This window comes from Haliotis rufescens, unplaced genomic scaffold (assembly GCF_023055435.1).
Source record: "Haliotis rufescens isolate VD_foot unplaced genomic scaffold, xgHalRufe1.0.p SCAF_67, whole genome shotgun sequence".
NCBI classification, from domain to species: domain Eukaryota; kingdom Metazoa; phylum Mollusca; class Gastropoda; order Lepetellida; family Haliotidae; genus Haliotis; species Haliotis rufescens.
In genome coordinates, this window is record NW_025964358.1 from 1294372 (window position 1) to 1315000 (window position 20629).

Sequence of the window (20629 nt, forward strand, 5' to 3'; positions counted from 1 at the left end):
TATTTTGGCACCCTGTAAACCAAATAATAAAAATCAAGCCCAATGTGTAGAACAGCCAAACAAACACGCATTAACATTATGGTTGGGTATTAGTGACACGTGCAGCTATATAAAACAGTCTGGATTTCAAAACAGATAGTGGTATGTCATTGTACCAGGTGTCTTTTGATCTTAACTGAAAACAGAGTATTCTGTGTAAACAAAAGATGCATTGATTTAATAACATTATGTTCTGTCTGCCTCATTGACCATATTGTTTTCAGAGTAATATTTCACAATAAATAAGATGTGCATTTTCTTGCTCATTTGACGAGAAAATTGTTTCTTTATTTTTCGTTACTTCTGGTCTTGAATGAAATTTATTAATGATTACGCCACTTGATTTACAAAAGAAGCTTTCAAGAAATACGATAAGAATAATCAAACACTACTTATTGATGTTTTTTTTTCATATAATAAGTACAAATATTACTTAATGTATAGTAGCATGTACAGTCAATTATGCTTTTTACGACATGTGCTTGCATTGAAGAAATTATTTTATTTCAAAGTTTTTAAACAATATATTGTTGTACATAAAACAGGGATCACACCAGATTGGTTTCTGAGAACCTACATCAGTTTTCTTCAAACATTACTTACTTAACCGAATAATATGGTATCGTGCATGACAATACGAAAATATGTGAAATCTTTAAAATCTGTAGAAATTAAAAATCAAACAAAAAGGTATCAATATCATATGAAACCATCTTCCCGAGGAAAGGGAGTTGGCTGACGATAACATAACTTTCAACACCAGGCAATAATTTTGTGTCTCCTTCGTAGCGCCACCAGTCGCTTTTATAAGCTATTTCCCTTCTTGGTCCCCGCTATTGACCAATCAGATTCCGTCTCTCATATCACCTGCATTTGCTTCAACAAAATGGCGACGCCAAAATCAATCTGATCTATTAATCAAGCTCTTTATTTTCATAGAACGGGTCTTAATTCGCGATAGCATCAAATCATTTGAGCACTTTGATTAAAAACATGAAAAGATTTGGAAAATATCTAGATCTGTCGACGCCAAGTGGATGGCCCACATGCTCTGAAAATCGTGCAATTGACTGAAACTTGCACTGCAGCCGCCATGTTCTTTATAAATCGGTTGTCGAGTTTGTTACACGATTTTGATTTGACTTTGCATAGACTCGTTAGTCCAGCCAAAATGTAACTCCATAATTTCAGCCTAGTTCGGAATGTGAACTGTTATAGTCAGTTAACTCCTTTGCCTCGGGAAGATGTATGAGACAGAAGATATCTGAAACAGCCTCTTGAAGAAAGACCCTGAACTGATTATATGATAGATCATTAATACTAACATGGGGGATATTAATAGCATTACCCCGAACTTTATGAATATATCTTGATACAGCTAAAATAAAGATGAAAAGGAATCTTCTTCAGCCAGTGATCAAACCAAGAAAGAAGAAATGTATTAATTATATCAGTCGAATGAGACAAAATATAAACATAAATATTCAGTAAATCTAACTCCCTGTAAAAACGTAAATATATGTGATGTGTATTCATGACATCTCTTTGAAAGCCAAATATAAGTTCGCTTGCTGGGCAATATATAATTATTATAAAGAAAACAAGGTAGCAATCTGGATGTGTAGAAAATCTATGTATATTTAGATGGGTCGTGTCTCGTCTCTCGCCTAGTATGCCACTTGAGAGATAAGCCAAAACTTGCATGTACATGTGCATATGCTTTGATGATCCCTAACAGGTACACATTCCTCTGTTTCATAGACTGTGGAGCCTGTAGTTTACTATAACGTGACTACACTATTTCTCTTCTTCATTTTACAAGGACGACGGGTAAGCCATACTTACAAACCATGACACACTCAAACTACTGCTATGTTTTGTGTAGATGACGCGAATAGCCTTATGTGCCGTTTAATTTGTATTGCATAGGATGATAATTTATGTCCCTAATACATATTAGTGGCTTGTAATTGTAAGTCTTAGCCTGGGCCCACTTGCACGGATAGATGTCAGTGCTAAGATGAGCGCAAATCCAACACTTTAACAATCACAACTGAGCATGAGCACGAAAGGTCCAGTAGTCTGAGGCACTTCAGTTCACCATGTAGAGTTGCGTCCCTTGGGAAATCTAGAAACCCAGGACTGTAGGTTCGAATTACGCTTCGCTATGATTCCTTTCCATGTTTGTCAATGTGCTCGTGGGTTTTCCAAAGTGGTGAACGGGTAAACTTCAGAGACCTGCATCACGTCCGGATTTCCTTCCACATTGAGTTGAATGTGGCGTGATATAACTTGAATACAGTTCAAAGCGGCCGTGATCCATGCATGGAAACATGTCCATCTTACCATATTTCCTGTAAGTGCTGGAAGTACCAATGGCAAATGTGTAAAATTCCAGGTGTAGGCGCTCCTCGCTAATGTCAGTTATGTAGATTTTTTTCTGTTATCAGTGCACAGATCCAACGAAACGAGATAGCAAATGACAGAAGATTGTTGTGTTCCGATTACAATTGAACAGTTACTTCTTTCAGATGTATAGTATTGTTATGTATATGGTGCAGATGCAGTGATCATTGTGAAATACATTGACAAACTTCCACATTAGCCTGTGTAAAGTTTTATACACACAGGAAACAACAAGTCAGGCTTGAGCAGCAAAAACTTCCGGAACTTCCCTCTCGGACTGACAATTCCTTTCTTTATCTCTGTGTTAGGTGTGGTAGCGCTATTATAAAAACAATAACAACGATATCTTAAATTGTTTCATCAATATTTTATCAATTTAAATTCTTACCCATAAGACCAGGCTCACAATTAAGATCTTAAATGTCTCATTGTGGATTGTTTCTGAGCAAATACATAATCTGTGCGCTTTACATTGTCCACATGTATACATTTACATTTGATGCTTAACACATAATTCCCCATTGTCTCACTCTGCTAGCTTAAGCATACTTGGCCATAGTTTTAATACTTCATTTACGAACAGTTATCTGCCATTGGTTTGATCATTTTATGCATCTGTGGTACAAAACATACTGGTTTCTACTTATCTATAATGACGTACTTCTGTGCATTCCATCATGTAGATAACATTCATGTTTATGATTCTAAGTGATACTTTAGCTTCTAATCAACCAAGATACACAACCTGGTGCAGAGAGACTCTGGCGAAAGAACATGCATCATGCAGAAATTATCAGAAAGAACCTACCTTTACTCAAAAGTGACCTGCACCCAGAAGAGGTGCTTGACAGCCTGTGGTCTACCGGAGCATTCAGTGAGTTGGAGTATAGGAGCTGTAAAGAAGAAGACAAGAAACGAGCACAGACTGAAAAGCTGCTGGAAATATTGATGAAAAGGGAAGAGGATGTGTATAAACAATTCTGTGTAGTGCTACACGAAAACCACAGACACCTCAAAGAGCAGTTGGACAAAACAGCGAAACATGAAGGTAGACATTGTGAAAAAAACTATCTGACTTTAATATAACCTTACTTGAACACTCCTCCTACACCGTCCCCCTCCCTCTGTCCTCCCAAAGGTATTGAATGAGCTTGTTAAAATTGATAGAATTGACAGACCTTATGTTTTTGGCTTATTTAGTCACAGTGTGCATGTAACATTTTCGGTTTTGTTCAAGATTCTCCAAGCCTGGTATTTGTCAGTGAGACAGAGGTACAGGAGCGGGTGTCTGTAATGGAACAGAAGGTTGCTGTCTTGCAGGAGGTAGACATTAATTTTGTAATGGCCCTGGAGGTTTTATTCTTGTAGTAATTGTTTTGATAAGTTAACAAAGGTTTACTATTTTTAATTTTTAAAACATATTTTATGAAGGGGATTATTTGAGTGGCTGTTAGGTGTATATATACCACCAGTATGAGTAAACGGACCTTACATGAGACCAGATCCTAAAAATGCAACATTCGCTTCAAGGCACTAGATGATTCGAGACAAGAAGCACAACATACCAAGGCTGAATGGGAGAAGGATGTCAAAGAATTAAATGTGCAGCATGGACAGCAGGAAACATCTTTAAAGAAGGAAAATAGCATATTGTCAAAGCAGCTGGAGCAGGAGAAGAACAGGACGAAAGCGGGTAAGACATCATGATACAAGATACCATTCCACTATTTGTGTTCTGTGTATAGTGTTTGGTGTAGGCAATAGAACCTAACGTGTCTATCGGAATCAAAAGGTATGACATTTACTAAAAGAAGAATATACAAATATAAGTTTAAATAATGCATTTAGATGGCAAGGTTTTGGAGGATGTTTGTTTTAAAATATTCCTTGATTGGATTCGTCATTTTGTTTTCATTTTTATTCAAGTTCAAGCAATGTTAGAAGAGGTGAAAGGCAAAAATGAAAGTATGTCCAAGGTAAGCCTTCGTTACAGTAGGCAGGTAGTGCTTATGGTGGTTCATTATCTGTTATTAATTCGTTTCATTGGTTGGAAGGGCAAAATGCCATGTTGTCGGGTACCTTAGGTATGAAACAAACCTATGCGTCTTGTGAGTCATGTGGGAACATAATGGGACATTACATGACACGCTGTGATATACTTCAAGTACTGTTTAAAGCGACATTGGACCACGCACACACGGTGATTGGAATGTACAGTTTCTTTTTTCTGCTTCAAATGTCCTTCATCATCACATGAATTCCACAAAAATATTGATGTCATTTTGCATATTATGCGTAGTTGATGTAATCTCAATATGTCATGATAAACATTTATTTGGTATAGAAATTATTATAGAATATATTTGTTAATTTGCTTAATTTCAGGATTTGAAGGAAATTGAGCAAAGGTTTGAAGCCCTTACCGCCATTCACACTGACAGAGAGACCAGAGAAAATAGTGGTTCAATAACATCTCAAGGTTGGTCTTTTTAACATGTACTGATATGCTTCCTTGCAACTGTTAGGTTTATCACTTATACACTTTTATTAACGCTTTCAGCGACTCTAGTGGAGGAAACTGGGTGTGTTCTGAAAACTTCTTCAGATTGTGACACCAGACAACTGCTCCTGTTGCCATGTCTCCATGCTGCCTGTAAACCCTGCATTGACCAGCTCCACCAGCAGAACATTGTGTGTTCATGTGGGCGAGACATCAACATGGTGGAGGAAAGTGGAACAGTCGACTTCGTGAGAAGAAATGAAATCACATTTGCAAAAGAAAAACCTGAATGTGAATACCAAACAGAACAATGCAAGGGGGACGTTGTACATCATTGTAAGACGTGCAACATATCTATGTGTGCTAATTGCACAACGAAACATGAGACGACAAGAGCAACCTCTGAACACACGGTTGTACTGGCTGAGGAGTTTAAGAAAATGCCAATTCGGGAACGACTAGGTCTCTCGACCTGTTCAACTCATCATCGTGAAGTTGTCAAATATTTTGACAAACAATGCAACACATCAGTTTGCGATGTGTGTATCAGAGGAGACCACGCCGACCATGGTATTAAAGCACTGGATGTAGCATTTAAAAAAACTGAAGAGAGTCTTGTTAACAAAGTTCGTCAGCACAAGGAGTATCTGGAGAAGATAAAGGACTCCTCCAGACAGCAACAGATCCGGGTTACAGAGCTGGAGGAAAGGGCAGATCAAGTGAAGAAGGAAATAGCTGATGTCCATACCAACCTTGCTCTGAGTTTGGTTCAAAGGTTAAAGCATCACATCCGGCAAATAGAAAATCAAGTAGAGGAAAACAGAAGTATTCTCCGGAAAGATATGGAATGTCTGGAAACCAGTAGCTCAGCTGTACTGACTACATTAGGTTATGCTGAAAGAGCCATGGCATCTACAACACACGCCCAATTCATGAATCTGTCATCTACCATTGTCAGCAAGATAGACGAAGACCTTCTCCGCTCTCTTCCCGAAGATTCAGTGAAGTCAAAGTCCATGAGTTTCATTCGTCAAGGACATAGAGCTCTTCACGAATTGGTTGAAATGTTTGGCACCTTCAGCACCTCTGACAAGGGCGTAGATGAACTAGATACCATGCCGACCATAACAGGTAATTTTCTTTCTTCATGTGGTATAACTTGAGTTCGTGTGTTTGAAATAATTATTTAATTCTAGCATAAATTTACAAAACATCGAAGTATCTTATATCAATTATAATTCGTTGAAAACCAAAACCACATAATGATATCTTTCTAGATCATGCTCACTATATATATTTTTTGTTATTGTATTTTCTAGACTTGCAAAATGAGATCGTCATTTTCAAAGATCAGGAAAAGGTAAATAAGAGAACAAACAACATGTTAAACTTTTCATTTTTTGTCTCAGATTTATTGTCTCTATGAATATACAATAAATAAATTATGGATTGATAAACATATGTAGTGCACATGTAATCCAACCATTCGTACATGACTTAAGGGGCAGTCGGGTAGCCTAGTGGTTAAAGCGTTCGCTCGTCACGCCGAAGACCCGGGTTCGATTCCCGACATGGGTACAATGTGTGAAGCCCATTTCTAGTGTCCCCCGCCGTGATATTGCTGGAATATTGCTAAAAGCGGCGTAAAACCATACTCACTCACCGTACATGACTTAAGTAAATGACTTCACTTTATGACGTTTTCCCAACAGATTTTCTCTTGTACAGTTGTAGTAAATATATTAGCATAACATGCTATGTCATGATTTTGTATGATAATACACGCCCCTTAAAATTTGCTTCTAAACTTAACATGTAACAAGCAAAGTCTCTATGACCCATCGCATTGTTATATTAGAATTTGTTTCTGTTTTTACATTAGGACTTCAAAATGGAGAGGAAACGTTTGATGGAAGTCTTAAAGGACAACCAGGAATCACTAGGTAAGATTCATTGTGTTAATTCAAGTGAAGTGACTGCTTATTTTTGCTGATGGTGTTAACAATTCTTCAATCATACACGGTCATCTAGTTAGTTGTAATGTGTTTTGTATTGCGATGATACTAATTTAGTTTCGTGTTCAAGTGTGACTTTCAGATGTGAGGATAGGAGTGCCATCCCTCACACCCTAACACCTCAACCCCCACAGGATACTGGAGATTTCTGATTTTTTCAATAATAATTTCAAGAATATAAACAGGTTTCCGTGGAATTCATTACTTGATAAGAGGAAGACGAAGAACTCCAAACAACTAATCATAACTCAGATGTTAGAATCTGTTATAAATAACATACTTCCTCTGGGGCCAAGCTCGATGTGTCATGTCGACATGCAGTCTAGGATGCAGATGACTGCACATTGCCATGTAAAATACCTAGAGAAATATCGATGCTTTGGTACTTGCCAACGTACGAGTTATTGTAGTCATGAAATGATTCTGAAATACATTGAGTTTTCTCTTCTTTCAGGAATATACTTCCTGGATGCAGGAAAGATTGACTGGTCATCTATCCTTCAGTGTAAGTACATGCAACATATGTTACTGTTGTCATATCATGTCGTATGTGGTTGAAGTTTACATGGTAACACATAAATACCTCACTTTAGTTCTAAGTGGAGGTAGGGCTAAAATATAGCCTCACTCTGTTGATTAGGGAAGGCAGGGATACAATATAGCCTTCCTCCATTTTCTTCTTCTTCTTTTTTTTTTTTTTGGGGGGGGGGGCCTACAATATTCCCCAACTCCATTAATTAGGGGAGGCAGGGCTACAGTATATCCTTATTTCATTAATCAAGGGAGGCAGGGCTGCAAGATACCCTTATTTCATACATCAGGGGAGGCAGGGCTGTAATATACCCTTATTTCATTAAATAGGGGACGCGGGACTACAATATACCTTTATTTCATTTATTAGGGGAGACAGGGCTGCAATATACCCTTATTTCATTAATTAGGGGAAGCAGGACTACAACATATCCTTATTTCATACATCAGGGGAGGCAGGGCTGCAATATACCATTATTTCATTCATTAGGGAGGTATGTCCGCAAGATACCCTTATTTCATACATCAGGGGAGGCAGGGCTGCAATATACCATTATTTCATTAATTAGGGGAAGCAGGACTACAACATATCCTTATTTCATTCATTAGGGGAGGCAGGGCTGCAATATACCATTATTTCATTCATTAGGGAGGTATGTCCGCAAGATACCCTTATTTCATACATCCAAGTAAGGTTCCTGAAAACCTCAATTTACTGATACCCTTATTTCATTAATGAGGGGAAGCAGGGCTGCAAGATAACCTTATTTCATTAATTAGAGGAGGCATGGCTGCAAGATACCCTTATTTCCTTAATCTGGGGAGGCAGGGCTGCAATATACCCTTATTTCATGAATTAGGGGGAAGCAGGGCTACAATATACCCTTATTTCATTAATTAGGGAAGGCAGGGCTACAACATACCCTTATTTCATTCATAAGGGGAGACACGGCTGCAATATACCCTTATTTCATTAATTAGGGGAAGAATGGCTGCCATATACCCTTATTTCATTCATTAGGGGAGGCAGGGCTGCAAAATACAATTATTTCATTCATTAGGGAGGCATGTCTGCAAGATACCCTTATTTCATACATCAGGGGAGGCAGGGCTACAAGATACCCTTATTTCATTAATTAGGGGAAGCAGGGCTACAATATACCCTTATTTCATTTATTAGGGGGAAGCAGGGCTACAACATACCCTTATTTCATTAATTAGGGGAGGCAGGGCTGCAAGATACCCTTATTTTATTAATCAGGGGAGGCAGGGCTCCAAGATACCCTTATTTCATTAATCAGGGGTTGGTTGGCTGGTTGGTTGGTTGTTTAACGCCGCACTCAGCAATATTCCAGCTATATGATGGTGGTCTGTAAATAATCGAGTCTGGACCAGATAATCCAGTGATTGACATCATGAGCATCGATCCACGCAATTGGGATCGATGACATGCATCAACCAAGTCAGCGAGTCTGACCACCCGATCCCGTTAGTCGCCATTTACGACAAGCATAGTCACCTTTTACGGTAAGCTTGGGTTGCTGAAGACCTATTCTACCCCAGAATCTTCACGGGGCCATTCAATGGGGGAGGCAGGGCTACAAGATCCCCGTATTTCATTAAATAGGGGAAGCAGGACTACAGCATACCCTTATTTCATTAATCAGGGAGTGCAGGGCTACAAGATCCCCTCCCTCCATTTATTAGCGGAGGCAGAGCTACACTATACCAGATAGGCGGGGTGGGTATGTAAATTTTTACGCCGTGATGATCAGGTAATTTAGGTAAAACGTACACCATCCAGCTTGTGTCAAGTTAAGTGATGGGGATTTGATAATCAGCAGGCATACTATCTTCACGTGTTGAATGTTCGAATTCAGAGATCAGTGGAAATGGCTTTATATCCAAGTAATTTTCCTGAAAACCTCAATTTACCAGTTAAATACCACTATGAGTACTACATTTTTACACATTTTGAAGGTCTGTTTAACAAATGTCTTGATATCTGATTTCATTATCCAGAGTCTTATAGGCTAATTTTAGTTTCATTTCACTCCATATACCTTCTGGGTGTTGAAAAATAAACTCCAGTTTGCTTTTTTCTAAAAAGCTTTGAGTTTATATGAAAACTGTAAAACATCACAACATGACAAAACAAGGATATGACCAAAGTTACTTTGTTTTTTTAGCTTACGTGTTTTTACAGCTTGCATTCAAGGAGGCTCCGTGGGGTGAACTCATTTCTTGCATGTATTTTGATACAAGAAAAATTAAAACAATCCATATTTTCTCATATATGAACTCATCCGACTATATAGGCAGAGAAACACTTAAACAAAGAGTATTCTAATACTTACATCTGCTCATCAACTTGGCAGGGCTTCACTTCATGAGGTATTATCATGTCGCTCTCAACGTCATAGGCCAAAGTCGCATTGCAACCCCACCCGTTTGACGGAAAATTACACTTTTGAAGAGACAACCATTCAGGCAACTTGGGAATATTGACGTCTACCATCTATCGTATTCACAAGTCGCCATTTGGTCTGTTCATTGAGAATCTGTCTATGTGACATTCTTTAATTTAGCGTGTGCTTAGCTTAAAGGCATTTTTGGCACGGCTTCTCGTGTGCTAATAAGTAAACCTAACATTATTTTGGTATCATTCCACCAATTTCCCCAATGAAGTAGGCAAATACTCACTCACTCACCACCCACGCGAATAGCTGCAATACTAGTACTGGTAATTTTATAATAAGCAACAGTAAAACACTCACTCCCGTGTTATGTCATGTTATTTTATAGAAAGGGTTTGTCGATTGTATTTACAATATTTCAATCGTTTCTAACGGAAATGCTATTTAACAACCTCTTATTACACTTATTCAATATTCCTTATCTGCATATATTATATTGGGAAACCACAGTAAAGAGCTAGCGTTATTGATTAGTATTTACAGATTTTTTTTGGATAATTGTGGTTTGCAACCATTGACAGAAATTATTAAAAATATTTCTTATAGATTATAATGAATAAAATAAATGATCCCGATTCCAAGGTCACTCGTGTGATCACAACTGGACATGGTACAGTTAGTTGGGTTCAATTTTCACTCTTAATACCCTCTCTGTGGTATAATAGAACTTTTTCCATGCACTGACACGTGTACTTCGCTTAACATCCGAGTTTCAAATAACCAACGATAGTCATAGAGTAAACTTTGCGACTATTGTTTTTGAGAAATAAATACGTAATTTCATTGGTCGGTCAAAGTTCGAGAAAGGTCGTTCTGACGTGACCTGTAATGAGGATGTCCTCAGCGGTAGCGAGTATCGGATTTTAAGAGATTGAGGTAATCTAGGCATGTGATTAATCCTGTTTTGTTTATTTAAAGCAGTAATTGTTTATTGTTAAGCAAGTTTATCTGTGCAGCCGTTGAAATGTGCAGCTACTCGACGATTCGTCTCGTATCAAAACACAGACTGTGAAACTCGCGGGCAGATGACCACGGAGTACGCTGATCACTGTGTCGGATTAACGAGACTGATTAATAAGTGATTTCGGTAATTTGCTGCAAGTTAGGTGTGTCGAAGTCGGAGTGCGAGACGGTCGGATTAACGGGTCTAAATAGCACTGATTTCATCGGTTTCCATCATTAGTGTCGGATAAAGCCGACTGTCGGATTAACGAGTGTCGGATAAACGAGACTTGACTGTAGAATGAAATTTGCAACCAATTGGTCGTCTGCTCGCATCTGCTTTCTGAGCTAAGGGCGGTGTCGTCACGAGTTGCACGTGCTTGACAGGCGGCGAACCTATTTCGCACGTGAAGCGCGATGTTCCTTGTCACAACAACAAGCTGGAAGTTTTGTTCTGTTTATTTGTGTGTTTGTTTAACGCCACACTCAGCAATATTCCAGCTATATGACGGCGGTCTCTAAATAATCGAGTTTGGACCAGGCAATCCAGTGATTGTATATTTACATTCAATTCAGCTGCTTTTAGTCTCAACAAGTTCTTCATAAAGAAACCAGAAGGACTTTATAACATATATGTAACATCTACTCCAAATTACAATCTACAAGAATATTCCAGAAATATATCAAAATAGTGTGGTTTATTGTGTTATTTATTGTTTGTGGTTGTTGTTGGTTTGTTGTTTAACGCCGCGCTCAGCAATATTCAAGCTATATGACGGCGGTCTGTAAATAATCGAGTCTGGACCAGAACATCCAGTGATTGCTATCATGAGCATCGATCCACGCAATTGGGATAAGACATGTATCAACCAAGTCAGCCAGCCTGACAACCCGTATCCCGTTAGTCGCCTTTTACCACAAGCATAGTCACCTTTTACGGCAAGCATGGGTTGCTGAAGACCTGTTCTACCCTGGAATCTTCACGGGTCTTATTGTTGGTGTCCTCTGCTGACAATGCTGCCTAACCATACTATCATCCATCGTCAACCATCGTGCGTCCTACAATACTTCACCAGCTTCTAGATGACGTCACCGGGTCACGTGACACTGTGATCTCAACATTGACATGCAATCTACATGTTCCTCATTATACCACGTTCATTCGTGTCTCTGTTATAACACGGTGTACATTGTGATTGCGTCTGTTCGCCCACTGTGTGATTGTCGTGCTCTGTATATCCCCACGTATTTGTAAATCAGAATCTCAACTGCAAATATTCCTGATTTGTGTGACGTAATTAAATTAATGTTGATGTCTTGTGTCTGCCGTTCTGAATAATTTGATAACTGACGAGCCACGCACTACACCTGTCACTTACTAATTCTACAGTCGGGTCAGAGTATTAGTGAATCCAATGTAGACACGTAGATCCAAGGTATTACACAGTAGGCTTTATGTTCTTACTACCCCACTGTGATTATATTATACTGTTTGTATATGAGAACATTGTGAATTTCTTTCATGTAAATATCATTATAGAACTTGACTATCAATATTTGTCTTATGTTTTATTCACAAGTAAACTACATTCATATGTTGTAGGTATACATCTGAAGTATGACAAAGACAGAGTCAATCTCGACTGGGTCCACATCAACACAGAAGGAGACCTGGTCAACAGGAAGTCGGGCACCAGACCTGCAGGGGAGGGGAGACTGAAGAAGTATGATGGCACATGTAGCACTGCCCCCCTCCCCCGGGCTGGTTGTCCCCAGTACTGGGAGATGGTGTCTAGGGTCAGTCTGGACAAACCACTCACAGAGGACGACCTCATCCTGGAGTTGGGTGTGTGTGGGGAGGAGCAGAGGGACGTGTATCATTGTATCAGTGGACAACCCAGCTCCTGCTGTATGCTGGTCACCCAGTGTCCTACACACGGCGGGATATGCAGGATGACATTGAAGGAGGGGAAGCATGTGCTGTGTCTGCCTGACACTCTCCCCAACACAGCAGGGGCATCACACACACTACATTACGGTGTTGTCTATGATGACGCCAGGAAGAAGATTGTCTTCATTGATGTGAGGGAGAACAAAGTGATGTCGACGTTAGACAATGTAGACTCTAGTCAGCCACTGTGGCCGATGTTCGGGGTGTATAACCCACATCTCCTCACTGTCAGCATGACACTTGTAGTGGGCAGCGACATCAACATGACAGAGGAGAAGAAAGCAATGATAGCCAAGGCGCTGTCGTGATGGTGACAATGATTGTCAAGGCGCTGTAGTGATGGTGACACTGATTGTCAAGGCGTTGTCGTGATGGTGACAATGATTGTCAAGGCGTTGTCGTGATGGTGACAATGATTGTCAAGGCGCTGTCGTGATGGTGACAATGATTATCAAGGCGTTGTCGTGATGGTGACAATGATTGTCACGGCGCTGTCGTGATGGTGACACTGATTATCAAGGCGTTGTCGTGATGGTGACAATGATTGTCAAGGCGCTGTCGTGATGGTGACAATGATTATCAAGGCGTTGCCATGATGGTGACATGATTGTCAAGGCGCTGCCGTGATAGTGACACTGATTATCCAGGCACTGTCGTGATGGTGACAATGATTGTCAAGGCGCTGTCGTGATAGTGACAATGATTGTCAAGGCACTATCGTGATGGTGACAATGATTGTCAAGGCGTTGTCGTGATGGTGACAATGATTGTCAAGGCGCTGTCGTGATGGTGACAATGATTGTCAAGGCGTTGTCGTGATGGTGACAATGATTGTCAAGGCGTTGTCGTGATGGTTACAATGATTGTCAAGGCGCTGTCGTGATGGTGACAATGATTGTCAAGGCGTTGTCGTGATGGTGACAATGATTGTCAAGGCACTGTCGTGATGGGGACACTGATTGTCAAGGCGTTGTCGTGATGGTGACAATGATTGTCAAGGCGTTGTCGTGATGGTGACACTGATTGTCAAGGCGTTGTCGTGATGGTGACAATGATTGTCAAGGCATAGTCGTGATGGTGACAATGATTGTCAAGACGTTGTCGTGATGGTGACCATGATTGTCAAGGCGCTGTCGTGATGGTGACAGTGATTGTCAAGGCGCTGTTGTGATGGTGACAATGGTTGTCAAGGGGTTGTCGTGATGGTGACAATGATTGTCAAGGCGCTGTCGCGATGGTGACAATGGTTGTCAAGGGGTTGTCGTGATGGTGACAATGAGTGTCAAGGCGCTGTCGGGATGGTGACAATGATGGTGATATGAACACACAGATTTGTAGTAGACACTCACTGCTCAGGAACAACTGCGGACTGTGGTAAATACAAGCATTATCAACTTGTTGTATCAAATTGTGTATATCTTTTGGTTTAACGTGAAATATGTTGTATGCAATGAGTAGATTTAGCACAAAATATCAAATATATATTTAAATACACTCTCAAGCATTTCTATAAGACATTTTGCTACAACAATTCCTCTTGATCATTTCTTACGACAATAGTCCAGAACGTATTTTACATCCGCTTCAGTTGGACGCAAAAAACCCACATGCACCCAAAGTGATGCTCCAACAACGAATTTATCTTATAGACATGTTTTAAACTCATTGCAAAAGAATTAAAACAAATCCAAAATTGATGGAAAACAGCTGTTCGAGTGAGCTGAGGTTAAATTTGGGTATGTCACGCGACGTTGCGTGACTCGAAAAAAATATATTGTGTTTTCTTTTGCTTCGAAGCGTGGAATAAGGGACTTGTTCGTTCCCACAGAAATCACGTACAGCCTGTCTTGTTCGAGGCGGAGCATAAGGAATTCATTCTGCCGCTCAAAAAATGATTTTTCTCCCAGACGGGATACATAGATTTTTATCAAGATCACGTGATCCAATCAGATCTCATCACTCTGACATGGTATGGTGGGGTGAAATGAGGTTTAACGTCACGTTCAATTATATTTAGATAGTGGACTAGCCTCTCAAATAACTGACTCGGATTTTCTGTCATTTCTTTCAAACAATATATTTGTTTGGAATAACAGAAACATGGTTTCAGATTAGCTCGGGCAGCAAACCACGGAAGACTGTCAGGGGGTATTACCCCCAGTTCGAGAAAGTCATCATTCAATCATAGATATACCTTTACAGGAGAGAACGCTATTTTCTAAGTGCTGCACAAGTCTTTGTTTGATTTAGAAAAGGGTGTGTTTAGTGTGTTCTTATATCAATCCTGTGATTGCGTCTCCACCATTGCTTACACATTGCTCTGCATTCAATGTCATGTCGAGGTTAGACTCGTTACACCTGCCACTAACTTATAGATTTTCGTCCAGAAACTGAACTCTCATCTGATGGATAACAAGTTGAACCAACCTCACCACACACTGACGACCCTTTCGCTCAAACAGAATCTTGAATGACGAGTTGATTACAGATTTTACGAACACTTCCAGACTCTTCCAGACTTCCTGATTTTTTAGATAGAGACTTGAGAGAACACGATTGACCGTAGCCTTACTACAAGTTGTGACCACAAAATAATTTAATGGTCTCTGCTACAAGGTTGCCCTGTGTGTTTAGTAAGCCTGCCCTTACAAAAGGCAAGTCTAGATAAGTGAACTGTACGCCAGTCTTGCAGGGACAACTTGTTCTTATTATTTATATAATCTAGAAATTAGCAAATAAGTCTGAACACATGAAATGACCTACATGTATTTTACTCACTCACTCACCAAACCACCCAACTCACTCTCATTCACCCGCTCATCTTTGATCGATATATGTCGACTGTAATTATTTCCCATTAAAAACAGTTACGCGACGAAATATGTTTTTTATGGAATAATAATCACTGACCTAACCAGAAATACCAGTTTTGTAATATTTCATGTCCGAATAAACATATGTTCTTTACTGTAATCAATGGTTATTTTGTAACCGTCGACATGTGGAATAGATCTTCAGCAACCCATGCTTGCCTCAAAAGGTGACTATGCTTGTCGTAAGAGGCGACTAACGGAATCGGGTGGTCGGGCTCGCTGACTCGGTTTGATGCATGTCATCGTATCCCAATTGCTCGGGTCGATGCTCATGATGTCAATCACTGGATTGTCTTGATTATTGCTGAGTGCGGTGTTAAACAACACACACACACACACACACACACACACACACACACACACAAATAAATAACGCATAACAAATTTACACAGAGTTGCGTCCCTTAGTCCCGCCAGAAACCCGGTCGTGGGTTCCAATCCCGACTCGCACCGATTATGTTTCTAGACTTGTCAGCACCATAACTGTGCTCGTAGGTTTAAACAAAGAAGTAAGTGTCTAAGACAGGCAGAACTTCTGGCTTTCCACATTAAGCTGACACGTGAGACAACTGGAATACAGTAACATACAGCGTTATACAACTCACTCACTCTGATCAAATTTGTAATGAGCACTGGTGGATATCCTGTGACGCCCAACATCACCTTACACCCACTGGTTTATGAATATTTGTATGTTTGTCAGCCTACGATATGAGCACTGGTGGATATCCTGTGACGCCCAACATCACCTTACATCCACTAGTTTATATGTATATTTGTATATTCGTCAGCCTAAGATGTGATCACTGGTGGATATCCCGTGACGCCCAGCATCACCTTACACCCACTAGTTTATATGTATATTTGTATATTCGTCAGCCTAAGATATGAGCACTGATGGCTATCCTGTGACGCCCAACATCACCTTACATCCACTAGTTTGTATGTATATTTGTATATTCGTCAGCCTAAGATATGAGCACTGGTGGATATCCCGTGACGCCCAGCATCACCTTACATCCACTAGTTTATATGTATATTTGTATATTAGTCAGCCTAAGATATGAGCACTGATGGATATCCTGTGACGCCCAACATCACCTTACATCCACTAGTTTATATGTATATTTGTATATTCGTCAGCCTAAGATGTGATCACTGGTGGATATCCCGTGACGCCCAGCATCACCTTACACCCACTAGTTTATATGTATATTTGTATATTCGTCAGCCTAAGATATGAGCACTGGTGGATATCCTGTGACGCCCAACATCACCTTACACCCACTAGTTTATATGTATATTTGTATATTCGTCAGCCTAAGTTATGATCACTGGTGGATATCCTGTGACGCCCAACATCACCTTACACCCACTAGTTTATATGTATATTTGTATATTCGTCAGCCTAAGATATGATCACTGATGGATATCCTGTGACGCCCAACATCACCTTACACCCACTAGTTTGTATGTATATTTGTATATTCGTCAGCCTAAGATGTGTTAACTGATGGATATCCTGTGACGCCCAACATCACCTTATACCCACTAGTTTATATGTATATATGTATATTCGTCAGCCTAAGATGTCATCACTGATGGATATCCTGTGACGCCCAACATCACCTTACACACACTAGTTTATATGATTGTATAGATGTATATTCGTCAGCCTAAGATATGATCACTGATGGATATCCTGTGACGTGAAACACACATGTCACATTCATACAACATTAAGTCTGAGGTGAGGTATGCAAGGCGTGAAACAGACATCACATTGATACAACATTGATTGGTCAAGTTTGCTCATACTATCAATGACTAGTTTGTATGGTCAAGACCACATAGATAAAATATTGCTGAGTGTGACGTTAAACAACCAATATAAACGCATCTTTTAGTTCTACTGTAAAACCCTACAGTGAACAAGACTGGTGATGACGAACGGGTAAGGGGAACAACTCTTGTTGGCTTAATATTACTCAGATCTGTCAGAACAGGTACATTCACTAGAGTGAGCGTCTCTCCTATGAAAGCGCATGTCCGTATGTGTGTGTGTGTGTGTGCGTGCGTGCGTGCGCGCGTATGTGTGTGTGTGGCTGATTCCACCAGTCCGGACCTCTGTGTGTGTGTGTGTGTGGGGGGGGGGGGGTGCGTGCGTGCGTGCGTGTGTGTGTGTGCGCACGCGCTCTTGTATGTAAAGACTGGACTCACGAATAAGTGTTTTTTGTCAAAACAGACTGAACTTATAAAGCTATGTTATTGGCTGGGCTTATTAAATAATGTCTGTAATTAAGGGCTTATTTGAGTGTATGTTTATGTAAACAATATGTTGGTGGGTGTATAAACAGCTGATCGCCATGCTAGATGAACTGGCCACCGAGCACATCCCACATGGGATGGATACCGCCTGTTGTCAGACAGAGGAAAAGTGTAGCAAGACAATGATGTCGCCTTGAGAATATGTCTAGTAGGTTAAACAAACACGTGTTTAACTGGGCTGATAGATACGCTGTAAATGGTTGTAAAAATTGGAATGGTAGGGTAAGAAAGAAGTTTACTAATATGGATTTAGGACATCTATTAAACACTACAGGTTTTATTGATAAATTTTCTGTTTGTACACAGGTGGAACAATGATGTAAGAATGAATATGTTACCCGTTGGAGTGATATGTTAAGAAAGGAAGAGGGTCGAAATGGGCTTAATAAATGGAGAATGTACCGATGTTACAAACAAGTATACGGGACAGAATACTATGTTTCAAATAAGATGCTCAGAAACTATAGATCGGCACTAGCCAAGTTTATATGTGGCGTGGCTCCTATTCGAGTGGAAACCGGTCGGTACGAAGGTGTACCTGTCAACAATAGAAAATGTTTTGACTTTAATGACAGCGCAGAAGACGAAGACCATGTTTTGTTTCATTGCGTATTATATGATGATATCAGGGCAACTCTTTTTAATGAATGTATTGCTAAATCTTATGTTTTAGATATACCTGATATCGACAAACTTTGTTTAATTTTCAGTGACTCCAGTGTGTGTTTTGTACTTGCCAAAGTCTGCTTTTTAATTCTTAATCGTAGAAAAACATCGTTTATATGGATAACTTCTTACTATATCATCTTTATATCATTTATGTATAAATTCTGTGATAATTTGTCTCTCATAATTCTATTGAATGGTTCTGTACATTTTATCTATGTCAAGTTGTACAAAGCTGTTTTATGTATGTACAGACGTGAGACGTTAATAAACTATTGTCTTTCTGTCTGTCCCACGCCCATCGGACCAGAAGGACTGATGATGACGTTTGTTTAACAACACCCGGTTACCCAGGGGTCAGGCGGCCGGGAGACATACATACTTACTTCAAATATACGTCTTTACTGATTAAATACTATATGTATCCAGATGCCAAGAAGTGATGTTCATCGTTAGTCAAGTCACACTATGATCCGCCCAGCAATTCCCTTGTCAAGTCACGATGTAAAGGTTACAAACAGGATTAAATCGAAATCAAAACCAATCGTCACAGCAGGACCAGTGCCTGGTTGGACAAGGGCGCGTTCTCCCGTGTTGGTTGTGCACTATGTACGACTTGGGGAACGTACAATGACTATGTGGGTACTTAGACTGTCAGTAAAATACTCTTCAGATTTGTCAGGCGCCTTCCACAGCAATGAGCTTCGATGTCCTTTCTTTCTAGTTTAACAAAATAATCACGGGCTTGACGCTTACAGCAATTGACAATTCTGACAGCGGTAAATATGCATATAAAACTATAGATTTTCCGCTACTGTGTTGAGAAAGAGTTCATTAAATGCAAATCGCGAACTCCTGATGTAAGCGACCACTTAAGTGACATAATCGCTCCCAATGAAATCCCCCACTTGACTTAATATTTTATCGAACGCAATGTGTATGGAAAATAAGCCACAATATGAATCAATGCTCTCGTCTGTGTCAGAGCAGTTTCACCCGAGTGTACCGTCATTAACATTGTTGCCGGAATCAAGTACTCTTCATTGTAGAACACAAGTCATATTGACTGTAGCAGATGTATCTCCGTTATTCATATTAACCGTAGCAGATATATCTCCGTTATTTATACAGGGCACTACAATTCATATTGACTGTAGCAGATATATTTCCGTTTTTCATACAGGGCAATACAATTCATATTGACTGAAGCAGATATATTTCCGTTATTCATTCAGGGCAATACAATTTATATTAACTGTAGCAGATAAAATTTCCGTTATTCATATAGGGCAATACAATTCATATTGACTGTAGCAGATATATTTCCGTTATTCATACAGGGCAATACAATTCATATTGACTGTAGCGGATATATCTCCGTTATTCATATTGACTGCAGCAGATAATATCTCCGTTGCTCAATACAGGGCAATACAAGTTATATTGACTGTAGCAGATATATCTCTGTTATTCATATTAACTGTAGCAGATATATCTCCGTTATTCATACAGGGCAATACAATTCATATTGAGTGTAGCAGATATATTTTGGTTATTCATACAGGGCAATACAATTCATATTGACTGCAGCAGATATATTTCCGTTATTCATACAGGGCAATACAATTTATTTTAACTGTAGCAGATATATCTCCGTTATTCATACAGTGCAATACAATTCTTATTCACTGTAGCAGATAACATTTCCGTTATTCATATAGGACAATACAATTCATATTGACTGCAGCAGATAATATCTCCGTTGCTCAATACAGGGCAATACAAGTCATATTGAATGTAACAGATATATCTCCGTTGCACAGTACAGAGATATACAAGTCATATTGACTGTAGCAGATATATCTCCGTTGCTCTGTACAGGGAAATACAAGTCATATTGA

At 39.7% G+C, this 20629-nt stretch overlaps 1 protein-coding gene across 2 annotated transcripts in view; it reads left to right on the top strand.

Annotated features, from left to right (window-relative positions):
* Positions 1–1046: 1046 nt before the first annotated feature.
* LOC124123914 overlaps positions 1047–20629 on the top strand; it is a 48086-nt gene continuing 28503 nt past the window's right edge. Inside the window, exons 1-10 of one of the 2 annotated variants that reach the window (XM_048387159.1) lie at positions 1051–3493; positions 3683–3768; positions 3976–4138; positions 4372–4421; positions 4831–4924; positions 5006–6076; positions 6265–6305; positions 6828–6888; positions 7415–7465; positions 12514–13274. In XM_048387159.1, the coding sequence (XP_048243116.1) occupies positions 3220–3493; positions 3683–3768; positions 3976–4138; positions 4372–4421; positions 4831–4924; positions 5006–6076; positions 6265–6305; positions 6828–6888; positions 7415–7465; positions 12514–13169 (2547 nt within the window). In that variant the 5' untranslated portion in view covers positions 1051–3219 and the 3' untranslated portion in view covers positions 13170–13274. Of the gene's footprint in view, positions 3494–3682; positions 3769–3975; positions 4139–4371; positions 4422–4830; positions 4925–5005; positions 6077–6264; positions 6306–6827; positions 6889–7414; positions 7466–12513; positions 13275–20629 lie in introns of those variants that run through there. The other variant, XM_048387158.1, reaches the window with a different exon arrangement.